Genomic DNA, 22,309 nt, shown 5'->3' with positions numbered 1-22,309 from the left:
ATAAAGAAACATGTGCTTCCATTCAAAAGTTTGAGGTCAGTTTTTTTTATTTTTAGGTGTTTAAGCACTTTAGTGCTGAAAACCTATTGTAATTGCTATTTGAAAAAACAATATTCCCCTAAAACGCATCGTGCAGCCCAAACCGTAGCCCAAACCGTAAGGCACAGAGACTTGAAACTCAGCCAGATGGTAGGCCTCTATTTGGGGACAACCTATCAGAGTATGACCCCGATTGGCCCATAGGGGGCGCTACAGCAACCAAAAGTACTAAATAATGCATAACTCCTCGACCGTTTGACTTAGAATCACCACTGTGATCCTTGGCTCAAGACGAACAAGACGTATATCTCCAATTTCGATTTAGGCAAAAAAATAAATGTTATGTCGAATTTTGTCCAAAACCTACTTTTGTGAACTACGTACTGTTTTTTTTGCCCGATTGGAACCAAACCAGTCTAGGCCTATTCTCTGGACTCTGTAGATCAATAATTATCGAAAAAAAGTTGAAATATTTTATTTGGGTGGCTGTAACAGGGTCATTTAGAAAAGTGGCGTGACAAAATACGGTCAAAAGCCTATAAATCCTACAGGAAAAGTCAAAACTTCACAAAAATTTATGAGCATATGTGTCATAACATGGTGCAGAAGCATGCAAAGTTTCATGGAGATCGGACCATAGGTGGCGCTATTATGGAAGTAAAATAATGTCAAATGTTTTTGAAATAAAAAGCCTGTTGAATTGCACTACTTGAAAAAAAATATGCATTGCATTAACCATGATTGCATTTTAATGCATTGTATTTTTAGGGCTTGCATTTTTATGGGCTGAAATTCAACATGGTTGAATATTTAAGCTGTGAATATTTCAATTAAAAACATTTCAAACACATTTTTATTATTAAAAATTCAATACTCCATATTCACCATTCATATTTCACTTCCAAAATATTCAAACTGTTTAAAAATACAACCTATAATATTCAACAGTCAATTTTCGGTCCATTTTATTTCGCTTTGCAAATTCGCTTCCACAAATTCAGTGGCTCAAATTCGACAGTAAATTCAACATTGACGTCCAGGAACTGCAGGAAAAGCAGTAGATTGCCGAGCATAATCTCCATCTGCTGTTAGTCGACCTCACCAGCAGGGGGTTTAAAAGCGCGTGTTGACGAAGACCAGAAAAATTATAGCAAGTCATTCATTCATAAAACTCATTTACAGCAATGTGACGGCTGTTTTTGTTACATTCGGTGCCTTCACGGTTACTTTTCCTGTGTAGCCTACATGCATATTTCTCTACCGTGAACGAGATCATAATGTTATCCCCCGATGCGGATATACAGATCCAATGTTACATTTTTGAGGTTGACATATATTTCTCTTGGTTTTTTAGTTGCCTTAACTTTATATTGTGGCGATGTGCTGCATGCAGGCTATTAGGGTTTCCCTCAATACTTCAGGATTCACCTGCTGGACATATACAACGCTTAACGTAGCTTAATGGACTAGTGATGTAAAAGTCCAAACTCACAGGCAAGCAGAAGGACTCGCACAGCTGAGCGTTTCCCAATGATAGACTGGCATAAAGATGGCTTGATGTTAGACATTCGCACATTTAGGGACCGTCTCTAAAGTGTATACGACTTTGGTATACACGTTTCTAACTTCAATAGCATTTGAATAGAACGACTTACAGTCATAAAACCAACTGTGAAGTGTTCATGTAGTGTCACAAATAATGTGCACCATTTGGATTTTTGGTATTTATTCAAATAAATTTAAGTTTGCTATTGAAGTTAGAAACGTACATGCCAGTGTTGTATGCAACTTTAGAGACGGTCCCTAAATGTGCGAATGTCCAATGTCTAGCAAATTTTACATTTAGTCATTTAACAGACACTTTTATCCAAAGCGATTTACAGTTAAACTAACAATAGGAGGACAATAATATGCAAGTGCTATGATCCCACTTTAAGCTAATGCAATACACGTAGGCATTTTAGGACTTGGACTTATATATATATAGAGAGAGAGAGAGAGAGAGAGAATAGAATAGAAAGTGTTAGTATTAATTGATCAAGTGTTGATTTTATGCCAGTATATCACGAAATGAATATCATGTATATCATGAAACTTTGTGCGTAAAGTTTATAATCTGAGACCATCTTCTTGCCTGTAGCCTACAGCCTACATCCCCAATAAGGTGCAAGATTGGTCTTTCATATCACTGTATGTGTTAACCGTTTTGTCCCAACGGAAAGGGAATCCTTGAGTATGAGGTATTGAGGGAAACCGATTATAATCCTGTTCATGGTAGAGAAAGCTGATGACATGTAGAATACACAGGGAAAGTAACAATGAAGTTATTGAATGAAACATAAAAACGCGCTTTTAAACCCCCTGCTGGTGAGGTCGACTAACAGCAGATGGAGATTATGCTCGGCAATCTACTGCTTTTCCTGCAGTTCCTGGACGTCAATGTTGAATTTACTGTCGAATTTGAACTAGGGTTGCGGCGGTGAGGAAATTTTCCCACCGGTTAATCGACGTGTGACAACACCGGTAATCGCGGTGTCACCGTGGGGGGCGGGGCGGGGAAGTTAAATAGCTTTTAAATGCGTGCGCGTTATACTTTCACTTTCGAAATAAGCGTCAATTGGCAATTCAGCGTCAATTGCTTGAATGGACAAAAAAAAAAAAACTCGCTGATAATAAAACTTTTATTTATAGACAGAACTTTTATTAGCATAACGAAGGAATAAAAATAACCCCATGCATAGGCTGAAAAAAGTGAAAATCGGCAAACTGGGCCCAAACAAATAAGAACCATAAAACATTTATTAACGAATAAGAAAATAAAATAGGCCTAAATAAATTACACAAAGTTTAAATAAGATAAAACCAAATAAATAAGACCCCATTTACACCTGGTATTAAAATGCGATCTGTATCCAGATAAGTTATCCAGATAATAAAAACCGCATGTTAATGCAAGGTGTAAATACGTTGTGATCGGATCTGCCTGACCATATCTGGAGGTAGTCTGGCTGCATTGTGTTCGGATCTTTACTAGGTGTAAACGCAATCTGGTTGTTGAAACCACATATGTATATTTTACTCCTCCCAAAAATGCTAAAAAAAATAAACGTGTGAGAGTGTTATATAGGCTATTTCATGTCAGATATGACGACGCTACTGCAACACGCATTACCGCAGATGAGCAGCTGAGCGTCTATTCATCAAGCCAACGTGCAAACATCGCAAATAAAAGTGAAAGTAAGTCACAGACACAGACGCTTAACACACAATCATCTTCAAGTAAAAAAACGAAATTATCTTACCAGGGCTGTTGCCACTTTTTCTTATTGCTGTCTTTGATTTTGAAATGAGCTGATCATCAATAAAATGCAGCTCACCTCTGTTGCTTTCGGTGGCGTGCAATCCATTAAATCATAGCGCGGGAGTTGAAGTCGGATTTATATCCCTTTTGCAAAAACACATTTATGTGGCCAGGTGTAAATGGAATCGGTAAGATCAGAACACTTATTATCCGGATAACTTATCTGGATACAGATTTCATTTTAATACCAGGTGTAAATGGGGTCTAAGAGACGAATATAAAATCTCCACACGTGCTAAATGGAATTAGACTCCTGATGCTTGCTGATCATGACTGGGTCTTGGCACGCACTGCGCAGTTCAGTTTTTAATTATAATGTATGCTCTCTTCTGAACTAAATAGTTGATAATTATTATTTTTAATTAATTCAAATAAATATTTTAGCAAAAACGAATACTTTAAAAAAGTCAAGACATCGCAGTGTCACTGTGGGAAAGTGATGTCACCGGTGATGGCGCTTAAAACCGGTAACACCGTCAACACCGTCTATCGCGGCAAGGCTAATTTGAGCCACTGAATTTGTTGAAGCGAATTTGCAAAGCGAAATAAAATGGACCGAAAATTGCCTGTTGAATATTATAGGTTGTATTTTTAAACAGTTTGAATATTTTGGAAGTGAAATATGAATGGTGAATATGGATTATTGAATTTTTAATAATGAAAATGTGTTTGAAATGTTTTTAATTGAAATATTCACAGCTTAAATATTCAACCATGTTGAATTTCAGCCCATTAAAATGCAAGACCTAAAAATACAATGCATTAAGATGCAATCATGGTTAATGCAATGCATATTTTTTTACAAGTTGTGCAATTCAACAGGCTTTTTATTTCAAAAACATTTGACATTATTTTACTTCCATATGCTATAACTTAAAAAGCTTTAAAACCATATATGTCCTGGTAAATTGCTTGTATTGGCTGTAAATGGTCTTTTCCATCTATTATGTCAGTGGTTAAATGTATGCTAAATAAAACTTAAAGTCTTCTGATGCTTTTGTGGTTAAAGGCCTTAACTGCTTGAACACCGGTAAATGCTGCTTGTTTTTATTGTTTTTGAAAGAAGTCTCTTATGCTCACTAAGGCTGTACGGTCAAAAATAGTTAAAACAGTAATATTGTGGAATATTATTACAATTTAAAATCCCTGTTTTTTTATTTTAAAATGTAATCTATTCCTCTGATGGCAAAGCTGAATTTTAAGCATCATTACTCCAGTCTTAAGTGTAGTGTTGTCAAAAGTACCGACTTCGGTACCAAGTCGATACTGAAATTAAAAAATGTGACGCTTTGAGCGGAATCGTAAACACCTCTGATCGCCCATTGTGCTCACGCACTCATCAAATATGTCTGTGATTGGCTAAAATGATCAGCACTTCAAAACATGTTGTAAATATACATCAATGATGCTCTTCACCGAGCGCTTACACACAAACACACGGGAGCGTTTGAAAGCAGGCGTCTATCGGTGGACATGTTTTTAAAAACTTTCTAACACTTCCGTGTGCTCCCAAACGCTCCCGTGCGTTGATCATTGTAGCCAATCACAGACATATCCGATGAGCGCGTGAACACAATGGCCAATCAGAGGTGTTTACGATTACGCTCAAAGCGTCACGTTTTAAATTTCAGTACCGACTTGGTACCGAAGTCGGTACTTTTGACAACACTACTTTATTGTCCCATGATCCTTCAGAAATCAGTCTAAAATGCTGATTTGGTGATACATTTCTTATTATCATCAATATTGAAAACGTGAATGAATAAAAGTATTAATACTAATATCTCACTGACTTTGAACTGTAGTTTATATATTATGCATATTTATAAATACAGGCAGAACGATGTGCAGAAGCTGCCGGCACGATCAGAACAGCAAAGAACGATGTTCAGGCAGAAGAACGAAATGCAATCACTGTCAACTCTGTAAGCCAGTCTCTACCAACCAGTCTTTATATTGCATATTACTTCAGCATTATAATACCTCAATGTATGTTATCCATAGGCCAAAGTATCCACTCCATTAGCCCCACCTCCCAAACCGGTCCGTCGAAGACTGAAATCAGAAGATGAACTCAGACCAGATGTGGAGGACCTTCCACAAAAGTCTAACGTCATAGCCACTGTTCTAGCAACCCAGCCCTCAATTCCACGGTAAGCTCAACAGTCAATCCACCAGGAGAGAAACCTGAACATTTTATTTTTATTGTGGAAATATTTTCACAATTAATTTTAAAAAAATGCAATATTAAATTCCTGGATACGATGTTTGCTTGTATCCTAATTAGGGGTGGGCGATATCTCGATATTTAAAATATATACCGATATATGGATTTTGACATCGTATATATATCGATATATTGTTTATATTTAATTCTGATTTCGCCACTTTGCTTGTTTGCCTTCTCTGTGCTGTGCTCGCCCCCGCCTCCTTGCTTTTGTTCCCCCTCCCCACACGTGCAGTGTTGCCAACTTAGCGACTTTTCAGACCCCTTTAGCGACATTTTTTTTCAAAAAAGCGACTAGTGACAAATCTAGCGACTTTTTAGACAAACCTCAGTAACCTTCAGATGTTGCCAGTGTTGTTCTGTGAGCGCGAGCTCTTGCTTTCTCCCTGCCGTCACTCTCTCTAACGGCGTCTACCTTGTTCAGTGAATGGCTGAGACGAGCAGCTGCACATTCATGTGTTGAGCGCGCGCCAGTTTTTTGTTTTTCCACGGACTTTTCACTTATCTGCTTCTCCTTTGTTTTGTATTTAAAGTTTTGTTTGGCCATTTTAATTTCCTTTCTTTTGCTTATTACTTGTAATACTCACTGTCACAGAGCTTTCACCCAGTTCCCGAACTCTCTCAATTCAGTTAATTTTACACATATAAAATGTAGTCATTCACTATATCATAGCTACTTGTTCTATTGTCTGACAAAAATAATATAGGAAATGAGAACAGCTTTATTGGACATTCGGCGATGGCTATATTATATTATATTATATCATATATTATATTAAAATACAGAATGTGAGCATGAATTTAGAGAGAAAACACATTAGGCCGGCAGAAGCACTTTGTTCCTATATGCACTGCCTCAATTGAGTTGAGTTGTTTCATTTTTGAATGAAAAGAAGGCAATATGAAGTATTTCTTCCTTTATTTTACGGTTAAATTATTATTTTTGTATGTCGCAGAAGCACTTTGTTCCTACATGAACTGCCTACCTCTTTGCACTTCAATAAAAAAAAAGACTGTAGTATCTGGCTTATTTGTTTTTGCAGTAGTTTTTGGGGGGTTATTTTTCCCGTAAAGATATCGAGATATATATCGTATATCGAGATATAGCAAAATATATCGAGATGTATATATTTTGCTCCATATCGCCCAGCCCTAATCCTAATGTGTGCTTCCTTTCCATATTCTGTTTAAAAACAGGTCTATCGGTAAGGATAAAAAGGCAATCCAGGCTTCCATTAGAAGAAACAAAGAGACGAATACAGTTTTAGCCAGACTCAACAGTGAATTACAACAACAGTTGAAGGTATTGTGAGATGTGTTTTGAATATGACCACCAGTTTTATAAAACGTACTGTTCAAAAGTGTGACGATTCCTCCCAAATTTTGTCTTCTTAGGACCTGCTAGAAGAAAGAATATCTCTTGAAGTGCAACTGGAACAGCTTAGACCTTTTTCGCATTTGTAACCGGAGTGTGCGCGTGCTTGAGATTGAGTGTTTGTAATGAAAGAGTGATAACCCCCTTTTTTTTTTTGAGTGGTCTGTTGGATCCTCTGGCAGGATGTCCATTTCACCCGTCTCCACTCCTCTGCTGACTGCATGAGATGAGACAAAATCGCTGCTTCCTCCAGACCGTTCGGTCTCACACAGTCATTCAGAGGGATGGGGCCCAAGATTATTATCCGTTATGGCACTTTGGTGAAATAGAAAGTATGAGTGGTTGTATATGTAATACTCCAGACATTGCAGGTTATGTTTAGTGTGTGAGGCAAGAGCCTGATGTCATGGCCGGCATGAGGCTGTAATTCTGGTTAACATGAAGGATCCTCTTCCCCTCCTGTTCTCCAGAGTCTCGAGGCAGCTTGTCATGTTCTTCCATGTTAGGGCACCCGTGTGTGCTCAGACAATCATATGAGGCCATGCGCTGGTACTAAAAAGGGGAGAACTGATTTTTGGGAGATCATGTTATTTCAAAAGTATGCTTCAGTAAACTGATTCTGACAGGCACTTGTTAAAGGGACAGTTCATCCAAAAATGTCATTGCAAACCTGTATGACTTAATTTTTCAAGGAATGTCCTGGCTGATCTTTTTCCAAATTATGAAAGTAAAATGAGGTCTAGGGCTGTCAAGCTCTACAAATACAAAAGAAACACCAAAAAAGTGGTCCAAAAAACTATTATTATAGAATATTTCAAAGTTTTGTAGTTATATGATTGCTTTTTACAAGGAACAGAAGTTTATTTTCTGCTCTAGTTAACTGGAGTGACTGAATCATTGAGTCATTGAGTTGAACTAATGAACTGGATCAGTCAAATTTGTGAACGATTCATTCATTCATTTATTTATTTTTTTATCTGGATCAACTAAATCATTAAAGGGATTCAAACAAAATCAAATGAATCACTTGTTCACAAATCAGACAGTGCTACCTCTCTTACGACAAAACGGCAAATGGAGAATAACAAATAACGATTTAAGTCTGTTCCTCAAGTAAAATCTATTTTATGGCTGACAATTTTTTAATATAATGCACTAGTGAAATAAGCTGATACTTAAATGCTGCTTTTGTTTGTTAGCCCTCATTTTTCTTTTATTACATTTAAAACAGTTGAAAATTCACTTTTTTTGATACACGGATGAAGGAAACTCGTACAGGTTTGAACGATTTGGAGCAAATGACAGAATTATTTTCGGATGAACTTACCCTTTAATATTTCTTCCTTGCCATACCAATGGGTGGCACATTGTGTGCGCTTGTTTCATGTGCATGAGAGACAGTTTGAGGACAACCGTTACAAATGAATGGCATCAAAGGCTGCTTTATTTCCTTCTCTTAACACACTCTGTTTTGGTATAACAAAACGACCCGTTCGACCTTGTACAGTCTTTCACCCCGGGATGGCAGATGTTCCTCTCTCAGTCTCAAATGTTGGCTGTACCTCATACGGTACATCATCTGCATCATAAACTCTGTGACATCATTAGTACGTAATTGTGAGACCTGAAACAATGACTGCACTTTCTCCCCTTCGGCTTTCATTTGTCTTTTCTCGTCACTGTTTTTGCATGTCGTTCACAATCTCATTTTGTATAAAATGGCTCTTAACAATGAACCACTTGATTTGTATCTGTAACGTCTGAACTAGTGTGACGTTTGTGTTGTTGAATAGATTTGCGCCATGTCTCTCATTCATTCATTCATTGTTTTTGACTGATGTCTTTCTTTTTCTTTTACTCATCCTTAAAGCCTTACTTCCTGGTGTGCAGGTTTTCACAGTAATGTGTCCCCCATGTTAAATCAAGGTGAGCCTTTTCTCCCTGCTGTTCAGGCTGATTTACTGTATCAGGGGTATGTTGTATATTGTATGATACACACCTTTTGATCTCGTATGTAAATTTGCATTAATTGCTGACTAACAGCAAATATTCTATTTAATTGCTCATATAATGGCTGTGGGATCATAAATGTTTAACTGCATGGATGTGTCTCTGCAGAATGAACTAGCAGCTGTGTGATTTTTACACAAAATAAAAATGGCACAATATTTTAATAATTTCCTTTTTTGTCAAGCGCTCTGTCAAGCTGACAGTTTTGTCAACTGTTTTCCAGTAGTCCAAAGTCACTGAGGCATTTCACTGTTTACATTACTCCAATTGTCTGTTTTCTTGTTGCAAGACAGATTGAAAAGTTGTGCTTTAGAGATGGGAATTATTCACTGACTCTGCTGGTTGCATCACAGGTCATTAATTTGTTTGGTTAATTTGAGAATGAAACCAGTGACTATGAGTGAGCCATTGAATCATTCACTTTAATCTTTGATTCATTCAGAAACTGCTAAGTTCGTCTTGTACGTTAACCCAATGTTTTTTTGGTGGAGCAAAACCAAAGTAACTGGCAATATTGTGTGTAAAATGTAAGTAAGTCGTCACTAAAGTAATGTCACTCGAAGTCATGCTGTTGGTCTTGCTTAATAATTATACAAAAAACAAAAAAATTGCATGGTTCCAGTCTTCTGATTTGATTGGACAAGAGTGCTGATACAATGGTCTGAAACCACATTTATATCCATTTTAAACCTAAATGTTTTAGGATAAGAATATATACAACAGCAGTCATGCTCATCTGATTTTGCATATATATATATTAAAGAAATTGAAAATTATTATTATTTATATTAATATATTCATTTAGTTTTCATCCAGAATCTGTGACCCTGGATGACAAAACCAGTCATATGGGTAATTTTTCTGAAATTGAGATGTATACATTACATGAAAGCTGAATAAATAAACTTTCCATTGATGTATGGTTTGTTAGGATAGGACAATATTTGGTCGAGATACGACTATTTGAAAATCTGGAATCTGAGGGTGCAAAAAAATCGAAACATTGAGAAAATCACCTTTAAAGTTGTCCATTTATGTTCGCGATTGTGCTGCATCCACTCACAAAAATAAATGTTTTATACATTTACGGTAGGAAATTTACAAAATATCTTCATGGAACATGATCTTTACTTAATATCCTAATGATTTTTGGCATAAAAGGAAAATTGATAATTTTGACCCACACAATGTATTGTTGGCTATTCCCACAAATATACCCATGCTACTTAAGACTGGTTTTGGGTTTTGTGATCCAGGGTCACAGATGAGGGTGAAGTTGAATGCTAATAAGTTGTGCTATCATAGAAAAATTAGAGCAGAAGTGTAAATGCAGAACAGCGCATAAATATTTTTTTTAAGTGCAATTAATCATAAGGCAATGAATTCCTCAAGTCCTCTCAGAAAAGATGTGTCTTTACCCTTGTTTTTAAGGTTTCATTGGATTCTGCTGTTTGGATGGAGGCTGGAAGTTCCAGCACGGGTGGAAAAGTGAATGAATGTTACAGGATTTTGCTATGCTGGCAATTTTACACCACCTTTTAGCTCATTAAGAAATGAAGAAAATCATAAATTTTGTGTGTTTTATTGATATTTGTCAATGTACAGTTGATTATATTTTTCGTAAGCATTTATTCTATTCAATTTCTGTAGGGTCTCTGAACGTTAAATAGGATGAGACAGAAGGAATAATGCTAGACAACAGAAATCCAGCTACATGAGCACAGCATCTGTCAATATTAATATAGTTCTAATTCATAAGGATCTTCTCAAGTGCTTTTCAGAGAAATGAAATGATCATCTTCACTGGAAGTACCCACCCTCCAAAACGTTTAGTTTGTGACCCTGGAGAAGAAAGCATTAATGGTTTTGATAATTATGTAATCACATAAGTTTTAGAATGAACCGAAATGGAAAGATTGCTGTAATAACTCACACAGTGTTCTGTTTGTAACGATCCAAAGCCTCCTGTGCCACAACCTCTGAGAATTTTGGGTCGCTCCAGGGAATGTCTCCTGGCACTGTGAAGCTCATATCTGGCCCGTCGAACAGTCTGGCTGACACTTTAGTGTCAGCTTGATCCTCTACTTTATCTGAGCCTTTTGACATCACCTGCACATACAATGTTAGTGATTGAGTGATGTGCATGCATAGTGAAAGGGGTTACAGTTGTTCTGAATCACATAATTAGGACCTACTGCCTGTATTTTAAAGAAGCCATCCTCGTTTTTAGTGTGGTTAGCTAGAGAAGACACCCAACCGAATTGCTTGTTGAACAGGTCCAGCACACTAGAGGTGTTGAACATCATGTCTTCGAATCGCTTAAGCAGATTGTTGTACTCCTGGGTGAATGTCTCAGCCCTGGCAAGAGCCTTCTCCAGCTCCTCCTTCACGGGCCCTTCCAGGGGCCTCTTCCCAGAACAGTCTGAGGAAGAGAACAAGGCCCTAATTGTCAGATAACTGTGATTTCTCTTATTAATATCCCAAACTGGGACCAAAATATTCTAAGTTCTGTGTTGGATAATAAAACATGAAATCAAGGCATTTTTAATATTGCACTTACCGATATGCTGGATCTCTTTACATTTCTCACACTCCTCCTTTAGTTTAATGCAGCCAGCCGAATTGCGGCGAATTTCCCTGCAGGTCATCTTATCATTTCCAAATGGTTTAGATATAATAACATCCTCGTTTACTCTCCCATCTGTGAATACAGGTTTACTAATGAAATGCATCTGGAGTATAAGCAGTCTGTAAGTAAACAAATTGTTTTGTAAGCACTATTTTATGCTATCATATCATAGTAGATTGTAGGGAGCATTGTCATATTGCCACAATTGCAAACAAAGGAAGTCAATAGGAAATGAATCTGTTTGGTCATAACATTCTTTAAAATATTATATTTTGTGTTCTGCAGAAAAACAGTCATGCTCCATCTGAAATCACATACTGTATAGTAAGTGGTACATTTGGTTTGAAACTTACTTAACGAGAAAGTAAGTTCTATATACATATAGTATGAATGAAATTTAAATGCATCACATCTGGCATATTGTTATTGTCATGTGATCTACGGCGTCTGTTGTGTTGCTTCACTACCAATCATAATTCCTCTCCCATGGCCTCATGGGAAAGTAAAGTGTCCATCGAATGCGTATTTCAGAATCTCGACGGAAGTAGTCGGTAATCCAGGTGATTTTTAGCTTACTGTTTTTCCAATACTGTGCATTCGGACATACAATTTTGGCGCACTGTTTTTCGCATAATATATATATATATATATACATAGTAAGAAAGTATTTGATTTCAGACACATTGATACAGTTTAGGAATGGCACGAGGGTGTGTAAAAGACAGAGTTAACATTTTTGGGTGAACAATCCCTTTAAAGGGTAACTAAACCCCTGGTCAGAGCCTGACTCCACCCACTGGCAATATTTGAAAAATGCTGGAAAAGTGGGCGGAGCTCAGCGGAGGGGGGGCGTCCACTTTAGACCTCTGTAGGCAAGGGCGTGATTAGCTGGTACCTCTGATGTCAGAGGGTACCACAACTTCCAATAGGAAAGTTCAACTGCAGTAGCCACAGTTCAACCTGAAGAGGGCAGCACTCAGACGATTTTGCACCATATATTGTAGAATTAATACACTTTAAACCCAAATGTCAAAAAATGTACTCGCATTAATGAAGCTCCATTCTTACAGATCATTAACTAAAAAAAGTTGTTTTAGTGTTTAGTTACCCTTTAACATTGTACATGTTGTTACAATCTAGACTTGTTGTTTCTGAAATGTACCTTCTGTGGGGAAATCCACATCACTTCCCATGTAGGGCCCGAATGACTCAAACATGTTTCTTGCCATCTCCATCATTGGGCGGAACATGCTGTGGAAGCTGTGGAACTCCGGGTCATGTAAGGGGGACCTGTAGATCCGAGCGGCCCTGCCGGCCGTTGCATCATGTCGGCCGAACATGCTTGGCATGCGGAATGGACTGGGGAAAAAGCCGGGCTGCTGGAAGGCATGCATGTGGTCAAACACCCTCATGCTGTCCGTGAAGATGTTGTCTACTCCATCGGCAACCTCTGTGTACCGTTCCTCCAGGTCCTGGAAGCGCCTGGTCTGCTGCTGGTCCTCATCCACCAGGGTCTCAATGTTCTGCCCATTTATCCAAATGGAGATGGGAGAGGTCCTGTTCAAAACCTCCTCCAGCTAAAGACAGACAAATGGTTACTTATCCCTGCAATAATCCTGACCTCATTCTGGTGTGTTTGTGCAGACGTCTCACCTGTCGTCCCACCAGGCCAGCTCCACTGCTGCATGTGCGTGAGTAATACTTCACACAGGTTTTTCTCAAGCAGGGTTTGCACTCCTCCCACAGAGCCTGCATGGTTTCATTACACATGCTCTGTTCCTCACTGAGCTTCTCCTCCATCTCTTTAGCCATTTTCAGAGCGATCTTTATAATGGAATAGCACAGGAAACAAAAAAAGAATAAAACAAGATATGTGTATTATAGAAAGTGACTGAAGGAAATATTTTGACACTTAAGTAACACTTGAAAATGTACGAATGTCATTACATTATATAAATACACTTTACAATAAGGTTCAGTATGTTCACATTAGTTTATGCATTGGGTATCATGAAGTAACAACAATGAACAATTTTTATCAGCATGCATTGATCTAGATTCATGTTAATTTACTAAATATATTGCTGTTAATTAGCTAATGGTAATTTATACAACTTGACATGTTAACAATGCATTCAAATGTATACTGTATGTAGGTTTTGTATTTAATATACATCATACATCTCAGAATTTGATCTAGGTTAATATTAATATATACTATTGTTCATTGTTAAATATCACATAATCACCTAATGTTAATTTATACAACTTGAAATCTTAATAGCATATAAATATGTAATTAATCTACATAATATTTTCTCAGAATTTATTTATCTATTTAAAGTTAAGGTATAAATATACTATTGTTAATTTATCCTAAATTACCTAATGTTAGTTATACAACTTGAAATATTATTGTATTACTATATGTAGATTATGTAACTAATCTACATAATGTATCTTAGTTTTTATTGATCTAGGTTAATGGTAATTTATGAATATACTATTGTTCATTGTTAATTAATAAATTAATATTTCAAGTTGTATAAATGAACAGTAGTTAAAAATGCATTAATATACTGTATGTAAATTGTGTAAATAATCTACATCATTTTCCCCCAGCTATTATTGATCAGGTAATGGAAAATTATAAATATACTGTTGTTCATTGTTAAATCATAATAAATTGCCTAAAGTTAGTTTATACAACTTGTATAAAATGTATTCTTTACATTTAACCAAGATTAATAAATGCTGTATAGTTTTGTTCATTATTTCACATTAGCTACTATAAACTTAGGTACTTTTAAAATGCATATCATTGTGTATGCTTGTTCAGTTCAGAACATCAATTTTTATAAACGAGTATGAATTTATTTTGGCTCTCTCACCTCTTTCTGTTGCTTGGTTTTCTCCAGTTCAGACAGAAATCTTTTGTGATCCTCTCCTGATCGCTCCATCACAGTCTTCATCTCCTTCACCCCAGTGATGGCATTTTCAATCTGCTTATCCAGGTACTTTTCACCAAGCACTGAAATCTCTGTCAAAAAAGCAATAATGGTTAGATTACTGTCCCGTGGTTGTTCACAACATTGTCTGCACAGGTTTTTTAAATCTAACACACACTTACGGCTGAGCTCCTCTTTAGTTGGAGGTATCAGACACTCTGCGGAGAGGTAGAGTAGAGAAAGCCCCAGCAGAGACCATGTGACCTTCATCTTTGGTGGCGGCTTATCTCCTGATGAACAGAAGCTGTGAACAGAGGTCAGAAAATAGTGGGTCACTCAATAGTGAACATTCATTTTTCAATTAAGCTGTGGTGAAAGTGACTCAGCAAGTTTATGACCATGAACAATTGCAAAACCCACACTTTAAAAAATGCATTTTGTGCGAGACTTTCTCCTACAGACTGTGTGGACAATAAATCCACAGTATCAGTTTACCTATTTATAGGTCTGAAATAAATAGTGTCAGTGTCTTTCTGTGACCTTGATGTTTCTGAGCAGAGGCCCAAACAGATTTATTGGGTCATTTTGTACTATCTTAGTCCTTTTTTAAACTATTTTATAATATTATTATATTATATTATTTACTCTCCCTTAAGATAGTAGTTCAGCTACAACATATTAAAGGGATAGTTTACCCAAAAAGAAAAATTCTACCATTTATTCATCACTCCTAACTGAATGCATTTCTTTCTTCTGTGGAACACAAATTAAGATATTTTGAAAAAAGCGGTGTTTTGTCTGTACAGTGAAAGTAATGGGGTCTAATGCTAATTTGTACCCCAGTGTACTTCTAGACATGTCCTCTGCATTTGACACAATCTCTCACAGTAATCTCATCTCACAACTATCTTCTCATGGTATTTCTGGAACTGCCCTATCCTGGTTCACCTCCTCCCTGTCTGGTCACCAGCATTACATCTCTATCCACCAGGTTAAGTGCACTACTGCGTCTGTCCAACACGGTGTCCCCCAGGGTTCGGTTCTCGGGCCTCTTCTTTTCATCATCTACATGCTTCCATTAGGTAACATCATCCGTCATCATGGCTTTAAATTCCATTGCTATACATCCATTCTCAAGGCAATGCTCCTTTGCGCACAAATTCCATATCAGCTTGTATTGCTGAAATAAATCCTTGGATGACCAGTCATTTCCTCAAACTCAACACTGATAAAACAGATCTGCTGCTTATTAGTTCACCTCAAATGACATCCTGTTACTGTGTTGACGATGTTAATATTGCTGGAGTCTTGGTTCAACCTTCCACCACTGTCAAAAACCTTGGTATAATCTTTGATTCATCTCTTTCCTTCCTTCCACACATCTCCTCGCTCACTAAGTCTGCCTTCTTTCACCTTCGTAATATCACAGGCTTACGTCCATTTCTGAATATCAGCGATGCAGAGACCCTTGTTCACGCTTTCATCACTTTACGGCTTGAATACTGCAATTCCCTTTTCTATGGCTCACCCAATTCTTCAATAAATAAGAATCAATATATTCAGTCCTCACATACACAAAGAAATGTTCCCACATTACTCCGATTTTACGCAGACTTCATTGGCTACCTTTTCGTTTTTGTATTCAATACAAGATACTCCTTATCACATTCCAAGCACTCCATCGTCTTGTCCCCAACTATATTTATGATCTCATCCCCAGTTCGCGCACTTAGATCTTCCGATACCAGTCTGTTGACGATCCGTAGGCACAAACTATCATCGTTTGGTGGAAGAGCTTTTAGTACCGCTGCCCCAACTCTATTCCCCAACACATCCGCCACCTTTCTTCATTACACGATTTCAAAACCCACATTAAAACATATCTTTTTGCTACTTGTTTCCCTTACTCTATGATCTGATCTTTATGTATATGTACCTCTATCTATTGTTATCCATCTCAGTTTATTTGTACCGTTTCTTTGTCATGTTTATTTGTACTTTTTGTAAAGCGACATTGAGTTTTCTGAAAGGCGCTATATAAAACAAATAAACGTATTATTGTCTTTCACTGTGTATGCACAAAAACAGTATCTTCTTTTGTGTTCTGTAGAAGAAAGAAAGTCATACAGTTTTTGTAAATGATGACTCATGTTTGGGCGAACTATCCTTTTTTTAAACTATCAAACCAAAAGGATTTGAAGAACACAATCAGTGGAAGTGCAGCAAACTTGTGACCCTTTGAACCCTTATGAATATGTTCCCTTCAGTGATTACATGGATTTGAATGCAAATCCCCTTCACTAAAGCTTTCAAAACGGTGGTTCTGGCAAAACTTAATCCTACTTTTGTGAGTTTGCAGAAATGTGTGTGATTCTAGGCAAGTTACCCTTTTCAAAACGCAGCACTTTTAATCATGTTGGACATTTCTAAACAGTTAGAGAAGCCATTGGTCCTCAACAGCTGCTGCTGGATTCGTAATTCACACCAGAGTCCAAGTAAACATCATAAAAGCTTTGACTCAGTCATGTGGATAAGTTTCCTCATTTTACTCTGGGTTCGTGTACATAGAAACCCCAACTTGGCCAAGTTAAAGCCAGGAGCCTAGTTACATAAGAAACATGCACAGATGTTAACAGGAAGAGCCAATGAATGGAAAGAAATCTTAAAGCAAATGGAAATTTGCTGTTCTGTAATGTTAAATATGGTGTACAACGTTTTTTTTTCTCCATAAATTTAACAGCCTTGAGGTTCCTCAAAAAGTTTTAATTTTATCTTCTTGTTCCCTTGTTTGAATTAATCTTGTCCTTGTGCCTAATCTTGGTATATTTGTTTTGGAACTAAGTTATACATCTCTGGCATGTGGTGTTTGTACGAAACTACGTGCATCACACAGATGGCTTGTTCTGAGTGAGGAGATTTGCTTTGTTTAATGTTATCTTGCTAGGGCACAGTGTGCATTCTGAAATCATTTGACCTTAGCTTAGTTCCCTCATCAGTTTGTGGCTGCGAGACAAATTCCTCTCTGCAATGAAAAAATCAATTCAAATTCGCCTAGGGTAGGCACAAACTCCAATAGCCCAGACAGACTTTTTGGATGACGTTAACTACATAAGGGTGCATTGTCATTCATAAACGACATAAATTATATGTTATGCTATCTCATGCCAAGTAAAACTGTACAAACAGAATCTTGTTTACATTATTGCAGCAGTGGGTTATTGCTCAGTTATATGGTATTATGCATAAATGTAGCATTAATTACAGTGCAATTTTATAGTACATTAGACAAAAAATTTATTACATCACTGTAATCTTAATATAAATAATAACTCTCATATATGTATATATTAGAAGATATTATTTAATAATATCTATGAAACCATAATCGTATAACATTCTTTGAATGTGCTCTCTGTACTCACCCTGCTTTGATGCTTTTCTTCCTTGCAGATGGACTGTGCCTCCTCTGATTTGTTTATATACTGGGAGGCTGGGTGATGTTGACGACGTGATTCACGGGATGAGAATGGCTGTGGCTTTGGACTGTTCCAGAAACTATTATCATCAACAGCAGAAGCTCTGTCTGACCAGAAGTGGGCAATATTGTGCCGTTTTGCTAATCTCATTGTGCTTGTAGGGGTCACAGACTGAACATGAGGTTTACGGGAAAAATGCCTTCTAGAATTTGCCGGCAAAGACAGTATGTGGATAACTCATCACTGACTGATAGCTTCAACTTTCAGTGGTGAATCACCTTAACATGACCGACATAGCATCTGCTCTAACGGTGCAGAGAATAATCCGGTGAATCAAGAGGAGGTAAACACCAGTTCTGAAACTAAGTAAAAAAAAGTGTGCCGATTTTTGCAGGTTATACAAGCCCGAGTTTAATAGGCACACTCGACATTTGCCCCTATATAGTCTAGTCACCCAGGTGGCTTCATTTATTTTGCCGGTTATGTAACATTACTCACTGTAATGTTAAAACAAAAAAGAATAGGCAAAAAATGTCAGTGACACCTGCAAGACTTTTTGGAAAGACCTATAGGCTACTGAGAGTTATAATGCCCAGTTATAACGGACATAAACATGTTATTTTGTAAGAGATTATTATTTGTGCTTTGACCAAAACATGTCATCACTTATTGCATATTGCACATTAGGATTGGGCAACAACCACAGAAAATCACTCTTGCAGTGGATGGAAACTGGCGTTTCAGTCCACTAATCACGTCATAGCTCGTAAGCTAGCTTTCGTCCCCTAGTCTCAGAGTTCATTTGTTACAAAGCCAGAGGAACATAAATATCAGGAAAGCACAGCTCATAATGTTCTGAAATTTAGGCAAAGGTGATTCAAAGCTTTTTTTTTTCACGCTGTGTGATATTGCACTCTGTAGGAGCGTGTTTAAATCCATACTTTCCCCCACGGCCACACAACATCTGTACAAACAACCAACACGGCCAGGCAAACACTACCTCTTTATGATGTCATGCATCTGTAAAATGTTGTCAGGTCATCATTAAATACAATACAGTAAAAGATCTCTTCTTCTCCTACACAATCTAATTAATGGTGTTTGCTAAGGCAAGCATCACTATTATTATTATTATTATTATTGCTTATATACACTCACCTAAAGGATTATTAGGAACACCATACTAATACTGACCCCCTTTCGCCTTCAGAACTGCCTTAATTCTACGTGGCATTGATTCAACAAGGTGCTGAAAGCATTCTTTAGAAATGTTGGCCCATATTGATAGGATAGCATCTTGCAGTTGATGGAGATTTGTGGGATGCACATCCAGGGCACGAAGCTCCCGTTCCACCACATCCCAAAGATGCTCTATTGGGTTAAGATCTGGTGACTGTGGGGGCCATTTTAGTACAGTGAACTCATTGTCATGTTCAAGAAACCAATTTGAAATGATTCGAGCTTTGTGACATTGTGCATTATCCTGCTGGAAGTAGCCATCAGAGGATGGGTACATGGTGGCCATAAAGGGATGGACATGGTCAGAAACAATGCTCAGGTAGGCCGTGGCATTTAAATGATGCCCAATTGGCACTAAGGGGCCTAAAGTGTGCCAAGAAAACATCCCCCACACCGTTACACCACCACCACCAGCCTGCACAGTGGTAACAAGGCATGATGGATCCATGTTCTCATTCTGTTTACGCCAAATTCTGACTCTACCATCTCAATGTCTCAACAGAAAACGAGACTCATCAGACCAGGCAACATTTTTCCTGTCTTCAACTGTCCAATTTTGGTGAGCTCTTGCAAATTGTAGCCTCTTTTTCCTATTTGTAGTGGAGATGAGTGGTACCCGGTGGGGTCTTCTGCTGTTGTAGCCCATCCGCCTTAAGGTTGTGCGTGTTGTGGCTTCACAAATGCTTTGCTGCATACCTCGGTTATAACGAGTGGTTATTTCAGTCAAAGTTGCTCTTCTATCAGCTTGAATCAGTCGGCCCATTCTCCTCTGACCTCTAGCATCAACAAGGCATTTTCGCCCACAGAACTGCCGCATACTGGGTGTTTTTCCCTTTTCACACCATTCTTTGTAAACCCTAGAAATGGTTGTGGGTGAAAATCCCAGTAACTGAGCAGATTGTGAAATACTCAGACCGGCCCGTCTGGCACCAACAACCATGCCACGGTCAAAATTGCTATAATCACCTTTCTTTCCCATTCTGACATTCAGTTTGGAGTTCAGGAGATTGTCTTGACCAGGAGCACACCCCTAAATGCATTGAAGCAACAGGCATGTGATTGGTTGATTAGATAATTGCATTAATGAGAAATTGAACAAATTGAATCCTTTAGGTGAGTGTATAGACATACATATGTACTTATCTCACCCTGCACAAATCATGTGGCTTGTTGAAGAAATGTGTGTTATTACTTTTCTAAACAATTAATGTTTTCAGATTTCACCTCACAGACACTAACACTGAAGGAGGGAACAAATCCATATCTAGAGACCAGAATAGAGTGTGCTGTTTTGACTTTGAACAGTGAGCGACTGTATAGTAATTGCATTAAAACACCCTGTCAACTAACCTCAACACCCTCATCATGGCGGAGAGTTATGCACTGGTAAGTTGTACTTACATATTTCAGAATATGTAAAAATCAAATGAATGAAGAAGTATTTGGAAAAAATAGAACTTAAGTCATGGGTCCTGGACAATGACTTGCATAAATACCTTGTGGGTTTAATTATGTGGCTCCATTTTCTTAGTGGCAACAGAACAGGAATATTTCATTTGCATCCAGCAAATATGACCTGATCGCCACCTTTGACCCCTGTCCTTTCAAAAGGGGATCTCACCTCATAAACAATACCAGTGAGTGGTCCTCTGTCAATAGCACTCACGGCAAGCTGTAAAGTATTAAACCTTCCATCCTATTTCTTGGCATTTTAAATGAGATTGGGCAGTGGTATTCATATCTAGTGCTGTGTGTTCTAACATTTTGTTTCTCCTGCCATTGGTTCAAGTAATTGCCTTTTCTATTTTTACCCCATTTTCAGTTTTTAAAGGCAGACTATGTAACTTTTTTTTGTCCAAAATGAACAAAATGGAAATAAAGATTAAATACATCATCAGTCATTCTCCCCAAACATGTTTTTGTCTTACCCTGATTCACTATGGTAAGCTTTTTATAAGTGTTTATATTTTAGGCCTGTCGGGATGGTTTTCGTGGGATATTGCATATGTGTCTCGTCATATTCGAAAAAGAGAAAAGCTGCTCCGGCTACTTTGACGCAGGTGTGTTGTGAGACTGACATAGTTTAGATGTTGTCACAAAGAGCGAGAAAGGCTTGGATCTCTCTAAATCTCCAACCTCCGGGGAATCACCAGTTATTCTTTGTTTTTTTTAAACGCCAAACAGAGTCTGCTAGCAAAGAGAACGCAACAGAACTCGTAATAAAACAAGAATCAACATTGGCTTGGCTTTTCAGTGATGGCGAGAACTGAGGGATTTGATATGTTGTAAAAGATATTGAGATGGCATATGTCATGTGTAGCTCTAACAAAATTCATTGCAAATCATTATCTATAGTGAAAGATAATTTCGTTATGATGGTTTTAGCGCTAGAATTTATTTTCAAGGAACTACCGTGTCTGTTAATGGGTATAGCTACAGCAATGTAGCTTTTTCTGTTGCCTTTTCGTCTTTCTTCGCCTTTGTCACCATTGGCTTTTGGCTTGCTTAGTTGGGGACATTTAATTTTGTATTTGACAATACTATTACAACATTATTTTCCTGTTATCTCTGTAAAGCTGCTTTGAAACTATCTCTGTTGTAAAAAGTGCTACATAAATAAAGGTGACTTGAAATATCTCTTCTTAAGACTAATAGTGAATGCTTTATGAGCAGTAGAATAACCGTATTCATTTGCACAGTCACCCAGAGCCGAAAAACAACCAAAACAATGTTCTTCTACAAAATGCATGCATTTTTTTAACAATTAGAGGGCCAAAAGTTACATAGTGCACGTTTTTATATAATTTAGTTTTGTCCTCTGGGTGGCAGTAACTCCTATGAAAGTCCGAGAGACTAGGAAGGAAAGCATAGCTGTGGGGTCACAAGCAGAAAGGCTGCTCCCTATCAAATAAATGACAACAGTCTCTTCATTAATATGCATAACAGTTGAAGAGACAAAAAAAAAAGGATTCTTCCCCAGAACCGAACAGCTGTGCAAAATTTTG

General features: G+C 37.6%; 3 protein-coding genes across 9 annotated transcripts in view; 2 read left to right on the top strand and 1 right to left on the bottom strand.

Moving 5' to 3' along the window:
* Positions 1-9,176, top strand: part of reps1 (RALBP1 associated Eps domain containing 1) — a 29,547-nt gene extending 20,371 nt beyond the window's left edge. For all 7 annotated transcript variants that reach the window (XM_077220270.1, XM_077220273.1, XM_077220271.1 and 4 more), the window contains 4 exons: positions 5,236-5,325; positions 5,405-5,553; positions 6,825-6,930; positions 7,023-9,176. In XM_077220270.1, coding sequence (XP_077076385.1) covers positions 5,236-5,325; positions 5,405-5,553; positions 6,825-6,930; positions 7,023-7,091 — 414 coding nt within the window. In that variant the 3' untranslated portion in view covers positions 7,092-9,176. The remainder of the gene's footprint in view (positions 1-5,235; positions 5,326-5,404; positions 5,554-6,824; positions 6,931-7,022) is intronic.
* LOC143729596 (uncharacterized) overlaps positions 1-22,309 on the top strand; it is a 700,608-nt gene that overhangs the window by 599,675 nt on the left and 78,624 nt on the right. The gene's annotated exons all lie outside the window — the stretch shown is intronic.
* On the bottom strand, positions 10,579-18,184 carry clu (clusterin). The gene is made up of 9 exons (XM_077220918.1): positions 18,012-18,184; positions 14,772-14,893; positions 14,533-14,681; positions 13,295-13,465; positions 12,804-13,218; positions 11,573-11,713; positions 11,208-11,434; positions 10,946-11,121; positions 10,579-10,854 (listed from the first exon to the last, which is right to left on the bottom strand). The coding sequence occupies exons 2-9, from the start codon at positions 14,857-14,859 to the stop codon at positions 10,842-10,844; spliced, it is 1,380 nt and encodes a 459-aa protein (XP_077077033.1). The 5' UTR covers positions 14,860-14,893; positions 18,012-18,184; the 3' UTR covers positions 10,579-10,841.

The sequence above is a fragment of the Siphateles boraxobius genome, unplaced genomic scaffold, assembly GCF_051911475.1.
Source record: "Siphateles boraxobius isolate OS27281-9 unplaced genomic scaffold, OSU_SipBor_1 8, whole genome shotgun sequence".
Taxonomy (NCBI): domain Eukaryota; kingdom Metazoa; phylum Chordata; class Actinopteri; order Cypriniformes; family Leuciscidae; genus Siphateles; species Siphateles boraxobius.
Note: the sequence above shows the minus strand (reverse complement) of the source record. Positions and strands in the feature narration are given on the sequence as shown.

Bases quoted from the DNA above. Each gene is read 5' to 3' on its own strand.
- clu (XM_077220918.1), bottom strand. From the start codon at position 14,859: ATGAAGGTCACATGGTCTCTGCTGGGGCTTTCTCTACTCTACCTCTCC. The intron at 13,466-14,532 runs GTGAGAGAGCCA...TCCATTATAAAG, and splicing joins AAACCAAGCAACAGAAAGAG to ATCGCTCTGAAAATGGCTAA. The intron at 11,435-11,572 runs GTAAGTGCAATA...TCTCTTCCTCAG, and splicing joins TAAAGAGATCCAGCATATCG to ACTGTTCTGGGAAGAGGCCC.